This window comes from Periophthalmus magnuspinnatus, chromosome 8 (assembly GCF_009829125.3).
Source record: "Periophthalmus magnuspinnatus isolate fPerMag1 chromosome 8, fPerMag1.2.pri, whole genome shotgun sequence".
Taxonomy (NCBI): domain Eukaryota; kingdom Metazoa; phylum Chordata; class Actinopteri; order Gobiiformes; family Gobiidae; genus Periophthalmus; species Periophthalmus magnuspinnatus.
This window is the reverse complement of record NC_047133.1, coordinates 394,406-415,641: the sequence shown is the minus strand read 5'-3', so window position 1 is coordinate 415,641 and position 21,236 is coordinate 394,406. Positions and strand designations below refer to the sequence as shown.

Genomic DNA, 21,236 nt, shown 5'->3' with positions numbered 1-21,236 from the left:
GTGTGTGTGTGTGTGTGTGTGTGTGTGTGAGATAGTTTGTGAGTCTGTGAGTGTTTGTGTGTTTTTGTGTGTGTGTGTGGGTTTGTTTGGGTTTGTGTGTGTGTGTGTGGGGGGGGGTGTGTTTGTGTGTGTGTTTGTGTGTGTGTGTGTGTGTGTTTGTGTGTGTGTTTGTGTGTGTGTGTTTCTTTGTGTGTTTGTTTGTGTTTGTAGATTTGAGCAGACGTTTGTTTTAAACCAAACTGTGAAGAGAACATCTTTATCTACATTTAACGAGTTTCATTTGTTTATTCAGATTTGATCATTTCTCCTTATTTAATAGTATTTCTAACTTTAAGGTTCATAACTGTTTTGGGGGAGAGTCTGTGTTGCCTGGAATGTTCCACAGAGCAGCATTAAACCTGTCAGTGTCCGTGAGACAGAGTGAGAATGATCACCGAGGTTTTACTGAGCAACAAAACAGATGGATATAGATAAATATAAAAGTCACGTTCCAGGCAGAACAAAAACCTCGAGTCAAACAGGAAACAGAAGTGAAGTCCTTTAAAATACAGTTACGTCATTTTACTTCTATAATACTGCAGCTTTAACTCAATTCTGTAGAGCACATGGACCATTAGATCTTTTTATCACAGGCCAGATCTTTTTCCAGTGGAGTTAGTTTGAAAACACTGCACTTTGTTTTATTTTTTAAGCTTCTATAAGGTTCTACATAAAAGTGACTCTTTTGAGCTGTGATGTTTTAATGTTGTTCTCAGAAACACACTGGAGTTGTGTTTTGTTTCATGTTTAAGTCTTTATTATTAGTCTGTAACATCTCCAAAGCCCAAAATGCTCTGTTCCACCTTGTGATGTCATTAAGTCATAGTTTTAAAGTGTACATTTGTTTTTAGCCTCAGTTAAAGACGTTTTCACCAAAGAAGCAAAGACGTTTCAACAAGTCTGAACCAACAACTGCAGCTGCAAAGTTTGACAAATCCAGGTCTGAAAATCATTCACCTGATTCTAGTGAAAGTGTCTGAGGTTTATAAACACAGTGGAGCACTTCTGTATCACCACTTGGTGACATCACAAGGTGAAACGAGGCTTTTGTTTCAGTGAAAAACAGACTAGTGTGAATGAAACAAAACACAGCTCTGGGTCTGTTTGAGATGAAACATTATAATTTAGATAAAAAATGACATTTGCACTTTAACCGAGGACTCAGTGTTTGTGAATGTAAAAGGAAAAAGGCGCTTCTATTTTTGAGCCCTGCAGCGTGAGACTTGTGCATGTAAAACAGGACAGTATTTTTATATGTCTCTGAATGGATCTTATATTATAATATAATAATAATAATTATTGCTTGAAAGTTGCATGTTGCCATGAGGCCTTGAGCACGATTTGTTGTTTGTGTATTTCTTTGTAGAGCTGAGTAGACAAAAAATGTACTCAAGTAACAGTAAAGTTACTTCAAAACAACAGTAAAGTGTAATAATAATAGTACAAGTACAAAGTGGTGGTGTAAGACATTTCTCAAGTAAAAGTAGAAAAACATTTGGGTAAAATTATTACTAAACTGTTTGGACGTAACATCTGAATTAATGTCATTTGAAGAACAAAACATCTGGGACAAAACTGATATTTCCAAAGAATTAAACACAAAAATGAGAAAAACTAAATCAGATCTGAAGCAGCTGCAAGAAATGCAAATGTTTAAGTATTTTATCAACATAAGCTTTTGTATAAAGTTTGTAGAGTTAGTCTTATCGAGAAGAGGAACCCAAACTTTTACTCAGGAGTACTGTTACTTCAAGAGAGATTTTATTTATTTATTTATTTATTTATTTATTTATTTATTTACACAGGGGAACCCACTGCGTGCGCCTGGACTCTCTTTTTCATGGGTGTTCTGTTTAAATTGCAGAAAAAACAAGTTGATATAAAACATAAAAAGCAGAAGTTTGAGTATAAAAGTTTATTATCAGATTATTATTAAATTGCGATTGTGTCATTAACGTCTCCAGTTTTGCTTTTCGTTGGAGTGTGTTCTGTTTTTGTGAAGCAGAACAGCTGAAACTCAAGTAGAAGTAAAACTGCTGCTAGAAAAGTACTCTGAGAAGTACTGTGAAAAGTACTGTGAAAAGTACTCTGAGAAGTACTCTGAAAAGTGACTGGAGTGAATGTACCTGAGATTCTGACTCTGGTTCTGTGGCTCTGGCTGAAGGATTTTCCCTCAACTTGAATGTAGTGTGCACTTTACCTGAGTCTGTGCTGAATGTGAAACAAGGCCATAGTCTCTGTGACAGACGCTGCTTGTGCATGTGCAACTAATGGCTCTTGTAACTGCAATTTAAATAAATGTTTTATAGAAAACCTCCAGTTTTTGTGTTCTTTCATTAAATGGTTGTGTTTATTTTACCAAACGGGTCGACCCAGGGCCAGACTGTTCACACTGGGACTTGTGTTTCTTACACAGAGGGATCTCAGTCCATCGCACCTTGAACCAGAACAAAACACAATCGTCCAATCAGCTTTTCTCAGTGAAGCAGGTGAAACGAAGGAGCTCATTGGTCACCTGTCATTTACAAAACAAAAAGAGAGAAATCTGCAGTGTTTTCAGGCCCACGTCGGCTGGTTGACCTTTATTAATCGATTGATGGTGTCTCCATTGACCAACATTTCTTTCAGTCGACTAATCATTTATTTAGATGATAAGGATTTACACAGAGAGCAGCAGAAAGAAGGAGTGAGGGATGGAGGGGAAATGCACTGACGTCAGAACCTTGGGACACTTTTCTCTAAACCTTGCTTTTAGAGAAAAGTTAAAACCTTGGGTGCTTAACTTTAGAGGAACAAACTGGAGCATGTCCACTTTGGTCAGTCACCTAAACAAAGTTCTTCACATAAAAGCCAAGAAACAATGAATATACAGATAAGATGCTGCTCCACAGAGCTCCAGAAACTCCCTCATATAAATAAATATACATATATAAATAAAGAGGATCCATTGAGTGCGGACATTTAAACAGAATCAATAACACGTTGAATTGCACCCGATATGAAATTTTAAAAAAAAATAGAAAAACTCCTGAGTGACAGATCACAGAGCTGTGCCCTTAATGTCCACGTGTCTCCAGGCGGGGGCATCTGATCTGATTTATTTATTTTTGTATGTATTTATTTTTTGTTTGAGTAATTTGTTCTCTCTGTTTATGTTGTAATCATGCTGTTGCAGATTACATGTCATTTATTATTATTATATTTAATTATTTCACGCTATAACAAAGCGCTGCTCTAGTTTCCATCGCTCTGATTGGTCAGAACGGATCACATGGTGCACGTCGTCTCTGTTCTGACGTCACACGTTGGGCGGTGCTAGACCAGGATTCAGGAAGTAATGCGGAAGTAAACACAGCGCCATCTCTGTTTCCTCTGGTGGACAGGACCCGTCATGGCGGCAGAGACCGTGTCCCTCTGTCTTTGCCGGTTCCTTTTGTAAACAGAGCTCGTCTGGTTCTTCTTTAAGCCTCGTCATGGCGGCAGAGGCCGTGTCCCTCCGCGGCTCTGACCTGAAGGATCCCGCGGTGCTGTTTGACCGGTACAGCACCGAGGACATCCGCCTGATCGAGAGGAGAGTCCGAGGAGACATCGAGCACAAGAAAGAAGAGCTGAGACAGATGGTGGGAGAGAGATACAGAGACCTGATCGACGCCGCAGACACCATCAGAGACATGAGACAAAGCTCCCAGAGTGTCCTCCAGGCTGTGACCGACATGGGACGATACTGCAGCGGCCTGAAGCACGAGTCAGGCCGGGGAGAGAGCACCCAGAGGGTAAGAAGGGCTACTATATACATCTACACTCTTTAATAACTCCAAACAAACACTAAAGCCCTACTCTATACCTCAGTTCCTCTACACTCTTTAATAATTGCTCACAAACTGATGGAGCGTGTATAAAGCTCTCCTCTCCTCCCTGGTGACTCCTGGGCCTTTCCACACTCCCCCTCAACCCCTCTACATCTTGAATAGCTCCTCACAAACTCTGTTGTTCAACCAAACAACAACAACAGAGCCAGTGTTGTTCATGTAGGCTGCTGGTGTTACTAAAAGGCTCCTGGTCCAGGTGTCTGTGTGGCCCCAGGAGTCAGGCCAAACATTGTCCCCAGGGGGTCTTACAAAAGGTCTGTGTGTGCAGGGGTCCCGGCCGTGGCAGCAGCATTTCTTCAGCACGGCGGCTCAGATCGCTCTGCTTCTGGACATCCCAGAGAGAGTGTGGAGCTCTCTGGAGGCCGGACAGTATCTCAGGGCCACTCAGCTCTACCTCCTGAGCTCTCATCTGCACAGCCAGCTGCAGCTCCAGCCCTCATCCCGCAGCTGCTACAGCAACAGCCCCGTGCTCAGCCGCTTCCCCATCCTGGTCAGACAGGTGGCCACCACGGGACAGTTCAGGTACGCACAACAGAGGAGCAGATCTAGGGTTAATCTAATCATTTAAATAAATAAAAATAATATAAATGTTTATTGAGTATATTGTAATAATCAGTAGTGATGGATGTAGGATTTACACGGCAGACGTGGCATTTAAAACATAAAGGGGCTAATGCATTTAAGATGTTAAAACCATATGATGAAAGTTATTTAATTTAGTCACTTTTACTACTCTATCAACACATAAAACACATCCACAACACAATATATATAAAAAACAGTTAAAAATGATGATCATAACCAGAACTGTGAATCTCACCCCGAGCATTACCTTCAGTAATAATCTGAATTAATAATATTTGAATACCAGTGACGTCCAGCAGTCTGACACGCTTTAGTCCGTGTGATGTGCTGACACTCTTTAATCTGTGTCCTTTGTCAGGTCCAGTATTCTAGTTGACAGCCGCTCGGTGCTGCGGGGCCGGGCCGTGTCGGACCAGGCCATCGCAGAGGCTCTGGTGTCCTGCATGCTCCTGGAGGACAGCTCCCCACGCCAGGCTCTGTCACACTTCCTGTTGGCCCGAAAGGACTCCATCCAACAGCTGCTTACCCAGCCTCAGCACGGTACGGGGAATACATGCATACTGCAGCACTGTTTTCCCTTTGTGTGTGTATATTTTTCTTTTTTTGGTAAGTCACTGTAGATGTGGTGCTGTGTGTCTGATGGGTCCAGGCGCAGGGATCAAGGCCCAGGTGTGCAGCCTGGTGGAGCTGCTGGTCACCACCCTGTTCCAGGCCTACGCCGTCTTTTACCTGCCCCCAGACGGAAGCCCTAAGCCCCCCGAGGGAGCCTTGAGCTGTGGCCTCCTGTTCTCCACCATCCAGAGTGTCACCACCCCTCCAGCCCCAGGTCAGCTCTGCACTTCACCGTTTCAGACTCCTGGATCAATAGAAGTGAGAGAAGTACATGTCATATAGTACACAAAATTGACACTTGTGAGCTTTAAGCCATGTTGCCTCCTCATAAATATATCTGGAGTTGTGTTTTAATTCACACATGTTTGAGTCACACTTTATTATTAGTCTGTTACATTTCCAAAGCTCAAAATGCTCTGCTCCACCTTGTGATGTCATCAAGTGGTAGTTTTCAAGTGAACAACTCCTTTTACCTTTAGTTCAGTCGAGATAAGAGGCAACTCCAGGAGCTGAAATGATCCAGATGATTCTACAAATGAAGGTGTGTGGAGTTTAAAAACACAGTGGAGCACTTCCTGTATCACCACATGATGACATCACAAGGTGGAGTGTTTTCAGTTTGAGAGGTTTTCATTCTGCACTCTTCTCTTTTAATGGTAATTTTATGATGATTATTTGTGATTATTTATGTTTTGATTTGTGTGATTTTAATGTCTTTCTTATTGTGTAAAGCACTTTGAATGACCTTGTGTATGAATCGTGCTGTACAGATTAACTTGCTTTGCCTTTGAGAGAAGAACTCAGCCTAAATCTGCTGCAGGTTTTGTGTGTTAAACATGTGAGAATGAAACAAAACACAGCTCCATGCTTTTGATAAGGAAACACAGATCGGAGAATAGTGTAAGACCTTTAAGGTATGGAGTGGGCGGAGACCGGATTGAAACTGTTCATAGATGCTGTCAGTGGCAAGATGGGTGTGGAGTTGAGAAGCGACAGTTTTTCCAAGAATTTTGGAGATGAAGGGCAGGTTGGAAATAGGACGAAGGTTATTGAAATTATTAGGATCTAGACCAGTTTTTTTCAGAATAGGGGTAACAGAAGCAGTTTGGAGAGATGAAGGAACTGAACCAGTAATCAGGGAGGAGTGAATGAAGTTAAATCCTGTCTGTCTTCTCTTGCCCCCTTCATTACTAACAAAAACTGTAGGAATAGGGTCAAGTTGGGAGGTAGAGGGTTTGGAGTTAAGAATGAACTCAGAGACAGCTAGAACAGAGGGAAAAGAAAAGCTTGAAAATGTTGTTGAAAAGCGGGGAGAGAAGGTGTCCACTCCAGAAACTGCAGGTGTGTTAAATCTGATTAAATAAGGGAGCTGGCTGCAGGTGAGACGCAGGTTTGAGGAAAAGGGACAGATTCAGTCACATAAACAAAACATAAAAGATACTAAAAGGGAAAACACATAAGGCCTGTGGCTCTAACATCAGGTTTCTACAATAAACAACTAGACTCTTTCTGTTTATGACCTTCACAATGCACTAATCAAACTCAACACTTATAAAAAAATGTCATTTGCTTCAGTGGCAGCTCTAGAACAGTTCTAACATGTGAATGTGCATCACGTCATAGGGACAGCGGAAAATCTGACCCAATCACTCAAATTAACAGAATCCAACGGACTTAAAGGGGCCGTCACAGAGGACAGTGTCAACAATCAACTCATCAGTACAGATACAGATTTATAAAAAGGCAAAATAAGAAATATTATGTCTAAAACTACACATGGCACCGTAACATTTGAGAGAAGACCAAAATATGAACTGAAACATGAATCCCAGGCATTTCAGCACATGAGATCTAAATACACATACAACTGAGACATCATATTGAGTTATTTGCAGAGGACTTTCTGTTATCTAAATAGGGAAAACACTGATACTAAAAGGGAAAACACATAAGGCTTGTAAATTGTCCCTTCCACATTTACAAGCTGTTTTTAACCCCTGTGTGTCCTGTGCTCAGGACAGACCCGGAGCGTCCTCCAGGACCACAGCAGCACGGCCAGCTGGTCCAAACACCTGCCCCCCTCCACCCTCCAGTTTCAGCCCACGCTCAAGACGCTGGCCCAGCCCATCCAGAGCAGTCACCTCCGGGACGCGCTGCAGCAGTGGATCCACACGTAAGTGCACTGTCCCTGTCACTCGCCTCATTCTGTCCAGTCCAGGTTTATTTTGATACTTTGCAGCTCATGTCAAACATTCTCTGGTGTTTCGATGCTAATGTAGGCTCCAGTCTGTCTGAAGCTCTGTTAGACTGTGAGCTTTATTTTAACACAATCTGAACATAAAGAGCTGATTTTCTTTCTAAACAAGTCTCTCTTAAATAACATTAGTCACACACTAGTTTGCATTAACCAACAGTTTTTGAGCTAGTCCTTTTTGAACGTTCACTTTGATCACAGGCTCTTGAAAATGTGTTGTTTAAATTCAAGGTTTTTTTTCTTGAGTTTTCAGACAATCTTAAAACCTTTTAACAGATACACGTAGATCACCTCCAGTGTGACGTCTCTTTAAAGTATCAACAGCACATTTTATAAACAGGACAGTTTCCAAAGTGCTGCACATCACAGTTTAACAAACCAGGAGCCTGGGATCCAGAGTAAACACTTAAATACTTTACAAAGACGAGTCTAGAATCTGCCCGACTTCAGACGGCCGTGATTATCTAATCAGGGACTGGTCTGTGTCAGTATGACTGCTAACGAGGGAAAAAGAACTGACAAAAATATATCAGGGTAAAAAATATGACGGATTTGTGCAGAATCAGTGAATGGAACACGAAGCTGTGAATGTGAGGGCAGAGAATGGAGTTTTATGTAAATAATAAGTGACCAATGAGCTCCTTCATTTCACATGCATCACATGTCTCCCTCCTGTCCCTCCTTGTCCCTCCTGTCCTTCCCTGTCCCTCCCTGTCCCCCCTGTCCCTTCCCTGTCCCTGTCCCTTCCTGTCCCTCCTGTCCCTGTCCCTCTCCCTGTCCCTTCCTGTCCCTCCTGTTCCTCCTGTCCTTCTGTCCCTCCTGTCCCTCCCTCTCCCTCCTGTCCCTCTCCCTGTCCCCCCTGTCCCTCCTGTCCCTGTCCCTCTCCAGCTGTCAGGAGGACCTGTCTGTGGGAGTGACGTCTCTGTTGGTGTATGTGAAGAGCCTGAAGGGTTTGGCTTCGATCAGAGACGCCGTCCTGGAGCTGCTGTCCACAGACACCATCACCCAGCACTGGGACAGTGTGTGTGAGAGTCTGCTGGAGCGCCCCCTGCTGCTGTGGGACCACTTCCTGGAGCAGCTCTGCCTTAACCGACTTCAGGTCTCAAAGACATTTATAGTTTTTATGTTTTATTGGCGATGTGTGGGTTTCCAGTATTGAAATCTGCTGATATCGATACTGATTCAGATACATCGGCCGATACTGATACTTTTTGCGCTGCCGTTTCTCTGAGTGCACTTTTGAACTCATGAATGAAAATAGAAATAGAAGAGTATTTTATGGCTGTATTTTTATACATTAATATTTTTACAAAAGTGAAAAGCGTCATTTTTACTGTAACTTCAGATTTTGGGCTTTGCTGTGGATTTTAAAAGCTAAATATCGACATCAGCAAATATCAGGTATTGGCCACAGGCTGAATATTGAATACTGGTATCGGCTCAAAAGAAAATCCATATCGGCCATCCCAATATTTTATTTTCAAACTTAAATATAAATAAATCTTGTGTCACATGTCTGAAGTGTGAGACATTCAGAGTCTGACTGTGGTGCAGACCTGGCAGTGCCTCCTGTTGTATTCGCTTTAACATTTTGACCGACTGTCATGAAACTCACTGAAGTTAACCAAAGTCTAACTTTTAAACAAACTTCTAACATACTAAACAAACTTTCTACCTTTTGCAGGCCATCACCAAAGAAGAGACTGAGCGTATCTCCAGCAGCTGTGTGGAGCTGCTCAGCTCTGCTCTGTCTGATCTGGAGGGCTGCGGCTCCTCGGCGCCCCCTAGAGCTCAGCTAGAGGCAGACGTGGCGTCGTTCCTGTGGTCTGAGAGTGCGGGGGATCTCCTGAGCGACGCCGCCTGGGTGAGCGTGGCTCAGAGGGGGCAGCAGCAGCGCAGCGGCCTGGCCATGAAGACCCAGGCCCTCACCCCCTGTGTCCAGAGCCTCTGCTCCAGCCTGGACACACAGCTGAGGGCCCGACTGGACGACCTGCAGCACTACCTGCCTCCTCAGGACTCTGGTGAGACGGTTTAAAGGCACTAAAGCTGCGCTGTATATAAACTGTGTTTATCATAGGAGAATGTGTTCAAAATCCACTGCTCTGATCATATGTCTTTATTAAACTATTTCTTTAGTCGATTACAGTCCTAATAATGTCTCTGTTTGACCAGAGTCCAGCTCCGGGCCGTCTGGAGTCCAGAGGAAGGACTGTCCCGCTGAAGAGGCTCTGAGACAGGGCAGTGTGGCCTGTGTGCGTCACATCCTGCAGCACATCCGCTCTCAGCTGTCGCCCCGTCCCGACAACCTCACGCCGGTGTTGTTCTTGGCTCGTCTTTGTCAGTCCATGGCCGAGCTGTGTCCCTCTCTAAAGCAGTGCATTCTGGGTAAACAGACAGAGTCGCAGCCCACCCCCAAAGGCACGCCTCGACAGGGAAAACTGCCCCGAAGCAGCAGGCCCACAGAGGCCAGTCCCGCGCAGGCTCAGTGGGCTCAGGTCAAAGAGGAGCTGCTCTCCTGCAGCATGGAGGCGTATCGCATCTGGAGCAACGCACTCTCCAAGGTCAGACGCAACACAACGCACAACACACGACACAGAGCACAACGCACAACACACGACACAGAGCACGACACACAACACAATACAGACCACAGAACACAACACAGAGCACAACACACAACACAGAGCACAACACACAACACAGAGCACAACACACAACACAGAGCACAACACACAACACACAACACAGAACACAACACACAACACAGAGCACAACACACAACACAGAGCACAACACACGACACAGAGCACGACACAGAACAGTTTAAATACACACGCTGTAGTTCCTGATGGAGTCTTATAGTTTCTCTGAGTTTTCCAGCTCAGTTGGTCTAAACTCTTCCGTGTGGACGTGGACAGGTGCTGTTGGACCGGTTTGGCACAGCTCTTCTGTCTCAGTCTCCAGGGACGGTTCTGAGCTGCGCCACCTGCTGGGAGGACGTGGAAATCCAAGAGGAAACAGAGTCTGGGTCCAGCGTCACGTCCACCATCCGTCTGCCCGCCCAGGTCAGAGGCTCCGCCCAGATCGACACACACTTACTCTTTCCTCTGTGTGTCCCCTGTGTGACCCCTGTGTGTCCCCTGTTTGACCCCTGTGTGTCCTCTGTGTGTCCTCTGTGTGACCCCTGTGTGACCCCTGTGTGACCCCTGTGTGTCCTCTGTGTGACCCCTGTGTGTCCTCTGTGTGACCCCTGTGTGACCTCAGTGTGACCCCTGTGTGTCCTCTGTGTGACCCCTGTGTGTGACCCCTGTGTGTGACCTCTGTGTGTCCCCTGTTTGACCTCTGTTTGACCTCTGTGTGACCCCTGTGTGTGACCCCTGTGTGTGACCCCTGTGTGACCCCTGTGTGACCCCTGTGTGACCCCTGTGTGACCTCTGTGTGACCTCTGTGTGACCTCTGTGTGACCTCTTGTGTTTCAGCCGTCCTGGTTCGTTCAGGCCCTGTTGTTCGGTCTGTGTGTGGAGGTGAACAGGGTGGGGGGCCAGGCGGTGCCCCGAGCCACACTCCAGGAACTACTGCAAACATGTGTGTGTCAGGCCCTGGACCAGTACACACGGCACAAGGTACTACTACTACTACTACTACTACTACTACTACTACTACTACTACTACTACTACTACTACTACTACTACTACTACTACTACTACTACTACTACTACTACTACTACTACTACTACTACTACTACTACTACTACTACTACTACTACTACTACTACTACATCACTACACACGACTAATGCAGGATACACGACACAAGGTACTACTTCTCCGCTCACTCACGGCTAACAGACTGCACTCCTCTGGGGATGGGACGATAAACAATAATATCGTTTATCGTGATAAAAGGTCGACTCTGATCATTCGTGGCACTTTTTATATAATCGTGATAATCTCTAATAAAGATAATTGTGACCAGAATGTGCAGAAAAAACACTTCTCCTGACGAGCTCCTGTAGATCACTGATGTTTTCACTTATAACAAAGTACAACACTTCAACTATTTTTAAATATGGAGCCTGTGCATAAAATTAAACTTGTAATTATTGAGATTCAGAACATTTAAAACTGTCAGCAACAATAATTATCATGATATAATTGTGCCATGCCTCCTCTGCACACACACACGCACACACACACACACACACACACACACACACACCCCCGCGCACACCCCCCCACACACACACACACACACACACACTGGGGGATACTGACACTGACTCTGCTCTGTGTGCGTCTCTGCTCCGTGTGCGTCTCTGATCCGTGTGCGTCTCTGATCCGTGTGCGTCTCTGTGGAGTTTGCGTGTTCTCCTCATGTCACTGTACTGAGTCGGTGTTTTTCCACAGGACAGTGTTCATCCCGTGACTCAGAACAGAGCCTTACAGCTGCTGTTCGACCTGCGTTACCTCTCCTGTACACTAGGGGGCAAAGCAGAGGAGGGCGGGGCCGCGCAGTCTCATCATGAACACAGGTATGACACGTTTGTACTTCAGTTTGACCGTGGACTGTTCTAATCTGCTGAGTTAAGAGTTAGGAAAACAGACCCTCCTGCTTCTTTTCATAGTTCCTCAGGAGTTATGAGGCATCCCATGTTTCCCACGTGTGAGTTTTGCCTCAGACATTATAAAATTATTACCTGCACAAAAAACAGCTTTATAGTGGCGTGAATATTCTACTAATTTAAGTGTAGTTCACATTTAACGTCATGCAGAGGGAACACTGTGCACATTTGTTTAACCACATGGATAATTTGATTAAACTCAGCTGCACTGACCCCATGACATAACCACAAACGTAAAAGAGCTGAGGGTGAGGAGCAATAATTGGAAGTATTCAGAACGGGTAACGCACCGGCAGGAAACGGCAACGGAATAAATATATCCCCAAAAGTAAATGTCTAAATGTACTGTACGTTTCACAGTTGTAAAGGTTCTGTATCACACAAAATGACTGAATGTTATTACCTCCTCAAAAACACACTGGAGTTGTGTTTTGTTTCATTCACATGTTTGAGTCACTTTATTATTAGTCTGTAACATCTCCAAAGCTCAAAATGCGACGTTCCACCTTGTGATGTCATGAATTTATGATTTAACAGCTCCTTTTACCTTTTGCTCCGTAGAGATGGGAAATTCCAGGGCTTAAATTATCGATTAACGAATTTATTGTGTGTTTGCGTATCGTATATTTGTGTGTTTGTTTATTGTGTGTATCATGTATTGTGTGTTTGTGTATCGTGTATTTGTGTGTTTGTTTATTGTGTGTATCATGTATTGTGTGTTTGTGTATTTGTGTGTTTGTTTATTGTGTGTATCATGTATTGTGTGTATTTGTGTGTTTGTTTATTGTGTGTATCATGTATTGTGTGTTTGTGTATCGTGTATTTGTGTGTTTGTTTATTGTGTGTATCATGTATTGTGTGTTTGTGTATTTGTGTGTTTGTTTATTGTGTGTATCATGTATTGTGTGTATTTGTGTGTTTGTTTATTGTGTGTATCATGTATTGTGTGTTTGTTTATTGTGTATTTGTGTATCATGTATTGTGTGTATTTGTGTGTTTGTTTATTGTGTATTTGTGTATCATGTATTGTGTGTATTTGTGTGTTTGTTTATTGTGTTTATCATGTATTGTGTGTTTGTGTATTTGTGTATCATGTATTGTGTGTATTTGTGTGTTTGTTTATTGTGTATATCATGTATTGTGTGTTTGTGTATTTGTGTGTTTGTTTATTGTGTATTTGTGTATCATGTATTGTGTGTTTGTGTATTGTGTATTTGTGTATCGTGTATTTGTGTGTTTGTGTATTTGTGTGTTTGTTTATTGTGTGTATCATGTATTGTGTGTTTGTTTATTTGTGTGTTTGTTTATTGTGTGTATCATGTATTGTGTGTATTTGTGTGTTTGTTTATTGTGTGTATCATGTATTGTGTGTATTTGTGTGTTTGTTTATTGTGTATTTGTGTATCATGTATTGTGTGTTTGTGTATTTGTTTATTATGTATTTGTGTATCATGTATTGTGTGTTTGTGTATTTGTGTGTTTGTTTATTGTGTGTATCATGTATTGTGTGTTTGTGTATTTGTGTGTTTGTTTATTGTGCGTTTGTGATGTGCCCAGGGTGCAGGAGGCGTGTGATTGGCTGGAGAGCTTCATTGACCCCTTTGACCTGGATGTGTTTACTCCGCACATGAACGCCAACCTGAGCCGCCTGTCCCAGCGAACCTCGGTAACTGTGTGTGTCGTGTGTGATGTTTGTGCTGTGCAGGGCGTTCTTAGCATTAAATTGTGTTATTATATTGATTCCACCAACACCAATCCAGTGCCTGTTGTACGTTTCATTCTTGTGTGAATTGTCTCGTGTGTCGAGTTTTTGTGTAACAGTAGAATGTGTAAAAGTCATAGTTAATCAGATAAAGGATAATAATCATTAATTAAAGGATAATAATGATGATAATCAAGGGAACTACTCTCAGTTTGTATTTTCACTGCTGGTTTGTTGCTGACATTGTTCATTCTAGGTTCATTCACACTGTTGCCAGCAGAGGGCGCAGCAGTATCATTAACGTGGGACTAAACACTAAAACCATTATAATAGTTTTGCTACTTGACTGTGAACTTGGTGTTTTATTAGCACTGTCTACTGTTTATAATAATAATAATAATAAAATGTATTTGTTATTAAAAGTTTATTCATAATCGAAAAGTGTTGACTGCCTCCAGTAGCCATTACATCAACACTGTGTTCAGGTGTCTTTAAACCCCTCTGTGTTGTGTTCAGGTGTCTTTAAACCCCTCTGTGTTGTGTTCAGGTGTCTTTAGGAGTCTTTGTGCTGTGTTCAGGTGTCTTTAGGAGTCTTTGTGCTGTGTTCAGGTGTCTTTAAACCCCTCTGTGCTGTGTTCAGGTGTCTTTAAACCCCTCTGTGTTGTGTTCAGGTGTCTTTAAACCCCTCTGTGTTGTGTTCAGGTGTCTTTAAACCCCTCTGTGTTGTGTTCAGGTGTCTTTAAACCCCTCTGTGCTGTGTTCAGGTGTCTTTAAACCCCTCTGTGCTGTGCTCAGGTGCCTTTAAACCCATCCCCTGTGTTCAGGTGTCTTTAAACCCCTCTGTGTTGTGTTCAGGTGTCTTTAAACCCATCCCCTGTGTTCAGGTGTCTTTAAACCCCTCTGTGCTGTGTTCAGGTGTCTTTAAACCCCTCTGTGTTGTGTTCAGGTGTCTTTAAACCCCTCTGTGTTGTGTTCAGGTGTCTTTAAACCCCTCTGTGCTGTGTTCAGGTGTCTTTAAACCCCTCTGTGTTGTGTTCAGGTGTCTTTAAACCCCTCTGTGCTGTGCTCAGGTGCCTTTAAACCCCTCTGTGTTGTGTTCAGGTGTCTTTAAACCCATCCCCTGTGTTCAGGTGTCTTTAAACCCCTCTGTGTTGTGTTCAGGTGTCTTTAAACCCCTCTGTGCTGTGTTCAGGTGTCTTTAAACCCCTCTGTGCTGTGTTCAGGTGTCTTTAAACCCCTCCCCTGTGTTCAGGTGCTGTTGGGGCTCCTCACGGGTCTGGAGAAGCAGTACTCGTCCCGGAGTTTGGTTCATTCTCAGGAGGTGTCAAACATTCTGCCTTTGGCCAACAGTAACATCAGGTGAGTCTGCTCAGCTTTACTCTGGGGAAACATTTTGAACTCCCTAAAATCAAAACGCCTCACGTAAAACACTAAAGTACGACTTCACAAACCTGATGCGATGTGCGGTCGTTTCACTGATTGTGTTGTGATGTCGCTCTAAAGAGGAAGTGAAATGAAAAGGGAGAGGAGACTCACAGCATCAAAAAAACAAAACTGAAACTTATTTTAACACATTTTTTCAGCAAATATTACATTTTCAAAACAATAAAATAAAACACGGTGATATAAATGTTGTGTGTTACAGTTAAAACCCCACAGAAGTATAACACCTCCTCTTTAATGCTCCACACTGCAATAAAAATAACTTAACATTTTACTCAATAGTCCACATCTGTATCTAACAAAATCTATGTCAAATTGATGAAGTTTATAATTTTACTTTCTGTTTAGACACGGACAATAGTTATATTATAGACTAAAATAAATAATAATAAAATAAATACACCTGCACCACGAGTCTGTGCAGCTGAGAGCCACAGAGCCTGGAGTTTTTTTTTTGTACTTTTCTTCTCTTTTTTCCACAAACTACGACTTATCTGATGTACGACTCTGATATTTACCACAGCTCCACTAAACCAGCTCAGAATCATCAAACCCCGATGAATCCGTCTGTGTTTTGCTCTTTTGTGTCAGGTTTGGTTTGCTGCCCCTGAGTTCGTCCAGTTCACGGAAGTCGAAGAGCTCGGGCCGGACCTCAGAGACGTCCCGCCCCCGGGTACGTTTAATACTCACACAGAACGACTCGTGGAATCGTCACACACGTTTAAACAAATGGAAATATAATGTTCAGTGTGATGTTACTGTTTGGTTTAAACAGTTTAGGCAGTCGGTCTATTTTGTGTGTTTCATTACATTTCAGTCTAAATATAACTGAAGTTGGTTTGTTATTCCCTGAACAGATTTAAACAAGTGGACAAACAATAAATAAATAAATAAAATAAATCTCAAACTAAAGACCATCTTAAAGGCGCTGTACCTTAAAACATCAAAAACAGAACGTGTTGATCTTAAAGTTTGCAGTGGATCAAACGTGTCACTTACCTCATCATTTAGATCGTTCTAATTATTTATGACTTATCCAGTTATTCTAGATCCATAATGACTTTTATTTATGATGAACCAAGATGGCGCCACGTACGGTCGCCCTGGTGATTTGTGCGCTGTGTGTGTTTTGTTTTTGTGTGTTTGTCCTGTGTTCGCGAGCTCTTATCCATCAGAAATACCACTCCTGTTGATCTACTGCCGGTCTTTTTAGTACCTGCAGTAGATTTTGTTCACTCTTTGGCCAAAAGAGTGAGGCGCCGAAGACGAGGAAAGCAGGCAGGGGCCTTGGCGCCTTCGGGGACGCGGCGCTCGCTCTTACCTGGAATGTTCCTCTAACGTTCGCTCACTCAGCAACAAGACGGACGAACTGGCGCTGCTGATGAGGAGAAACAAGGACTCTTCTTCCTCTTGCGTCTTGTGTTTCATGGAGACATATCCCGGACTGTGCGCTTCATCTGGAGGGATTCCAGCTCCTCCGCGTGGACAGACAACGGGGACTCTCCGTGGGAAAGACGAAAGGTGGAGGTGTCTGTTTCTACATCAACAACGCCTGGTGTACGGATGTGACTGTGATCTCCCAACACTGCTCTCCCGCCGTGGAATATCTTTTTATTAACCGTAGGCCTTTCTATTCTCCACGTGAGTTGGCTTCATTCATTCTGGCCGCTGTTTACATCCCTCCGTGCGCGGACACGCACGAGGCCCAGCGCTCGCGGAGCAGATTCTGGATGTGGAGCGAACCTTCCCGGACTCTTTACTGATCATCCCGGGGGATTTTAATAAAGGAAATCTGAGCCAGGAACTGCCCAAATATAAACAGTTTATTAATTGCCCGATGAGAGAGCAGAAGACGCTGGATCACTGTTACACAACAGTCAGTGGAGCCTACAGAGCCTACAGAGCACATAGAACCTACAGAGCCTACAGAGTCTACAGAGCCGTGCCCCGCGCTGCTCTGGGATTCTCTGATCACGTCATGGTTCACCTCATCCCTGCTTACAAACAACGGCTTAAACTCTCCAAACCTGCTGTGAGGACTTCTAAGAAGTGGAGCAGTGAGGCTGTGGAGGAGCTTCACACGTGTTTGGACACTACAGACTGGGATGTGTTCAAGGCCACAGACAGTTTGGATGAGGACACAGACACTGTGACGTCACACATTCAGTTCTGTGAGGACAGAATCGTCCCATCATGCACCGGGGTGACTTTTAACGACAAACCCTGGTTCACTCCCAGACTGAGACATCTGAGGAGGGAAAATGTTTGGTGTGTTCTATGAAAATGACGACTGGATTCGGTCAATTCAAATCTCAAAAGTTTATTTTCCTGACAGTTACAATCTAATACAGCACCTGGGGTCATATGATCGATCCCTCGTATGTGCAGAGGCTCTGTCTGCCTTTCCCTCGCCCCAAAGAATAAAAATGTAACATGTAACGTGAATATGCAAATATTATGTTGAGCAGGTTGACGCCCTGGTTCCTCCTTCCGGCCTCGTTCACCTCTCCGGGCTGCACCGGTCTGTTTTTTGGCCTTGAGTCTACTCCGGCCGCCTTATCTCTGTAAAGGAGTGTCTACACAACCCCAACAGTTTCACATAATTCATATCACACAATGTTGCCTTTAAAGAGAGAGACTGTTATAAAGAGTGAAGAGTTAGTGCTTGTTAAACAAACTTCAAAAGGACACAGCATTCAAAGGATATATGAATTATTATGTTTTGATACGATATATGAATTATATGATGCATCTAAGCTTTATTCAAACTAATATGCATTCAATATTTTGATATCTGTATATGTGATGCAACTAAGAAGCTTTATTACTTAACATAGCCTTCAAAAAGGAGATGCTTTCAGGGCAGAAGATCGTGAGGGCTACAGGCGTTGCAAGTATGTGTTTAGCAAAGAGGTGGAAAAGGCTAAAGCGAAGTACAATACACGTCTGGAGCAGCATTTCTCCACCAACGACTCTGCTTCTGTCTGGAGAGGGCTCTTGTCTTCAGGGACATTTTTAACACCTCCCTGGAGTCATGTCACGTCCCAGCCTGCTTCAAACTGTCCACCATCATCCCCAAGAAGCCCAGGATCACTGGACTTAATGACGACAGACCTGTGGCGCTGACGTCTGTAGTCATGAAGTCATTTGAGCACCTGGTCCTGCACCACCTCAAGTCCTTCACCTCCCCCCTCCTGGACCCTCTGCAGTTTGCCTACAGAGCCAATCGGTCTGTGGACGACGCCATTAACCTGGCCCTTCACTTCATCCTCCAGCATCTGGACTCCCCGGGAACCTACGCCAGGATCCTGTTTGTGGACTTCAGCTCTGCGTTCAACACCATCCTCCCTGCTCTGCTCCAGGACAAGCTCGCTCAGCTCAACGTGCCTGACTCCACCTGCAGGTGGATCACTGACTTTCTGACAGACAGGAGACAGCGCGTGCGGCTGGGGAAGAATGTCTCGGACACTCGGACTATCAGCACAGGATCTCCACAGGGCTGTGTACTTTCTCCCCTGCTCTTCTCCCTGTACACCAACTGCTGCACCTCCAGCCACGACTCCGTCAAACTGGTTAAGTTTGCGGATGACACCACCCTCATCGGACTCATCTCGGACGGCGATGAGTCTGCCTACAGGAGGGAGGTGGACCGGCTGGTGTCCTGGTGCAGCAGAAGACAGTGGAGATGATCGTGGACTTCAGGAAAGTCACAGCCCCCCTGCCTCCCCTCACCCTGACGGACTCCCCCATCACCACTGTGGACTCTTTCCACTTCCTGGGCACCTGCATCACCCAGGATCTCAAGTGGAGCCGACCATCAGCTCCCTCATCAAGAAAGCCCAGCAGAGGATGTTCTACCTGCGGCAGCTGAAGAAACTCAAGCTGCCAGTCCAGATGATGGTGCAGTTTTACACGTCCATCATTGAGTCCATCCTCACCTCCTCCATCACTGTGTGGTTCACTGGGGCCAGGGACAGAGACTGCAGCACATTGTGCCTCTGCTGAGAAGGTGATGCTGCTCCTTCCATCTCTACAGGACCTGTCTCCAGGACTCGGGGGGAGCAGGCCGTAGAGCAGCTGACACACCCTGGACATGGACTATTTGAGCCACTTCCCTCTGGCAGGAGGCTACGGTCCATTGGGACCAGAACCTCTCGCCATAAGAACAGTTTCTTTCCCTCTGCTGTTTGTCTCATGACACTTTATAATATCTGCACTAAACTGGACACTTTATAACACCGGTCACTTTAATGAGTCATGTCTGTTGTTCTGATGCTGCTGTTGTTTATATTTTCTACCTTTAAGTATTTGATTTGATTTTTAAGCATATCTTTTTAACTTCGTGCCCTTATTTGTATTTGTATTTATTCAGTGTGTTTATGTTGCACTTTATCACCGAAGTAAGTTCCTAGTTTGTGAACTGTGTTCACAAACGATGGTAATAAAAGGATTCTGATTCTGATTCGTCTCTGTCCCTGTGTGAGATGGACTAGTGGCCGCTCCAGGTCCTGCAGCTCCGTGAGGAGCACAAAGATTTTTAATGTGAACTCAAAGGCCTGTGTTTGGCTGACGGGCGTTAACAGTTTTCACAAAGGGACCATTTTGTTGGGATTCTTTTTTATTTTCACAACATGAACTTTTTAGAATTTTAAAACCTTCAAAGTGCCTAAAAGTTGAGTTTATGTAATTTAGCTCCGCTCTAGCAGCTATCGCTCTGATTGGTCAGAACGGATCACGTGTCACTTTATTTGATTTATTTGTGCCAGTGCACTCTAAATAAACATGGTACAGGGCCAGTGTTCAGGGAGTAACAGAAGTTCATCAGTTCATCTTCCAGATCTTATTGCATTTCTGTGATTGTGACGTGGAGCAGGAGGTGACAGATTTTCTCATGTGTTTTTCCAGGTGTCTCCTGCGTCCACAGCGGCGAGCGAGGACCCCTACAGGCCGGGCAGTCTGTTCAAACAGCTGGCGCAGCAGGAGGACGACGCCGCCGCCTCGTCGCTCTTCAGACTGGGATGGCTCTCAGGCATGACCAAGTAACTCACTTAAGGCGTTTGTAAAAGTTTTGTACAAACAATATTGTGTATGTATAATTTGAAGAACTGGTGTTAATAAAACAAGAAATAAATAAATTTCACGCTTATTATTGTTATTATTATTAGAAGTGTTTATCAGATGATTATCTAATAAATAAATATTATTAATTAAAATCAAAACTAAATATTAAAGCGTCTCAATATTCTGCACCTGAATATTTAAAGTTACCGTCTGTAGGTTTATTTGATTTTATTATTACAAGAATACAACAGCTTTGGCTCAGTCTAATCAGTCACTTTAAATCTCGTGTAACTCGTGTACCTCGTGTACCTCGTGTACCTCGTGTACCTCGTGTACTTCGTGTACTTCGTGTACTTCTTCACCGTCCTCATGTTTTTTGACCCTGTGCCTCTAAACTGCACAACTATTCGTGAACATTTATTCTGTTCATATTAGCAACTGATTAACCAAAAAAGTGAATAAATGCTTGACTCGAGTAGTTTTATTTGATCTGAGTAACATTCTGACTCTAGTATCATTTCCTCCTCAGTTCAAGTGAAAAAAATGCTTGATTTTTTTCTCATTTTAAGTAAAACAAGTTGCATTTTGTGTTTGTTCCATTGATAAATCTCACGCCTCATCAGGATAAATCCGTTGTGATTGGAGAAAGCATTAACTTTTTTCAGTGTGTTACAAAATGAAAACTTAAATTCATGGTATAGCTCGCGTTTGTATTTTATTATATTTATTAAGCTCTTTACAATCAAACAACTTTTTACAGCTTTTTACTTTAAGATGACATTTCTGTAATGTTTAAGTGAATGGAAAATTATAATTAAGTAAATAACTGAACTTTACAAACTTTACAAAGTCGTGTTGTCTCGATAATAAAATTAAAAATTCTTTTTCGATACTAGAGAAAAAACTCAATAGTGATTCTGATTCCACGATGATATAAATAGTGTTACTTTCTTTAATTTTCCCATGTGGCTTTATATCTGTGTAATACTTCAGTCGTCCAGAGGTTCTATGATGTTCTGTAGTTGGACAAAAAGTTGTAGGAGTGAAG

At 43.5% G+C, this 21,236-nt stretch overlaps 1 protein-coding gene across 1 annotated transcript; it reads left to right on the top strand.

The window, feature by feature from the left end:
* Positions 1–3,395: 3,395 nt before the first annotated feature.
* cog1 (component of oligomeric golgi complex 1) lies at positions 3,396–20,252 on the top strand. Its single transcript, XM_033971525.2, has 15 exons — positions 3,396–3,812; positions 4,177–4,430; positions 4,852–5,033; positions 5,143–5,319; positions 7,122–7,278; positions 8,248–8,458; positions 9,044–9,380; positions 9,532–9,920; positions 10,278–10,424; positions 10,839–10,982; positions 11,768–11,892; positions 13,540–13,648; positions 14,937–15,043; positions 15,719–15,800; positions 20,033–20,252. Exons 1-15 carry the CDS (start codon positions 3,513–3,515, stop codon positions 20,168–20,170), a joined length of 2,859 nt encoding a protein of 952 aa, XP_033827416.1. The 5' UTR covers positions 3,396–3,512; the 3' UTR covers positions 20,171–20,252.
* The last annotated feature ends 984 nt before the right edge of the window (positions 20,253–21,236 follow it).

Coding starts and splice junctions, on each gene's coding strand:
- cog1 (XM_033971525.2), top strand. CDS start 3,513: ATGGCGGCAGAGGCCGTGTCCCTCCGCGGCTCTGACCTGAAGGATCCC. Junction 7,279..8,247: donor CTGCAGCAGTGGATCCACAC/GTAAGTGCACTG, acceptor GTCCCTCTCCAG/CTGTCAGGAGGACCTGTCTG. Junction 10,425..10,838: donor CCATCCGTCTGCCCGCCCAG/GTCAGAGGCTCC, acceptor CTTGTGTTTCAG/CCGTCCTGGTTCGTTCAGGC.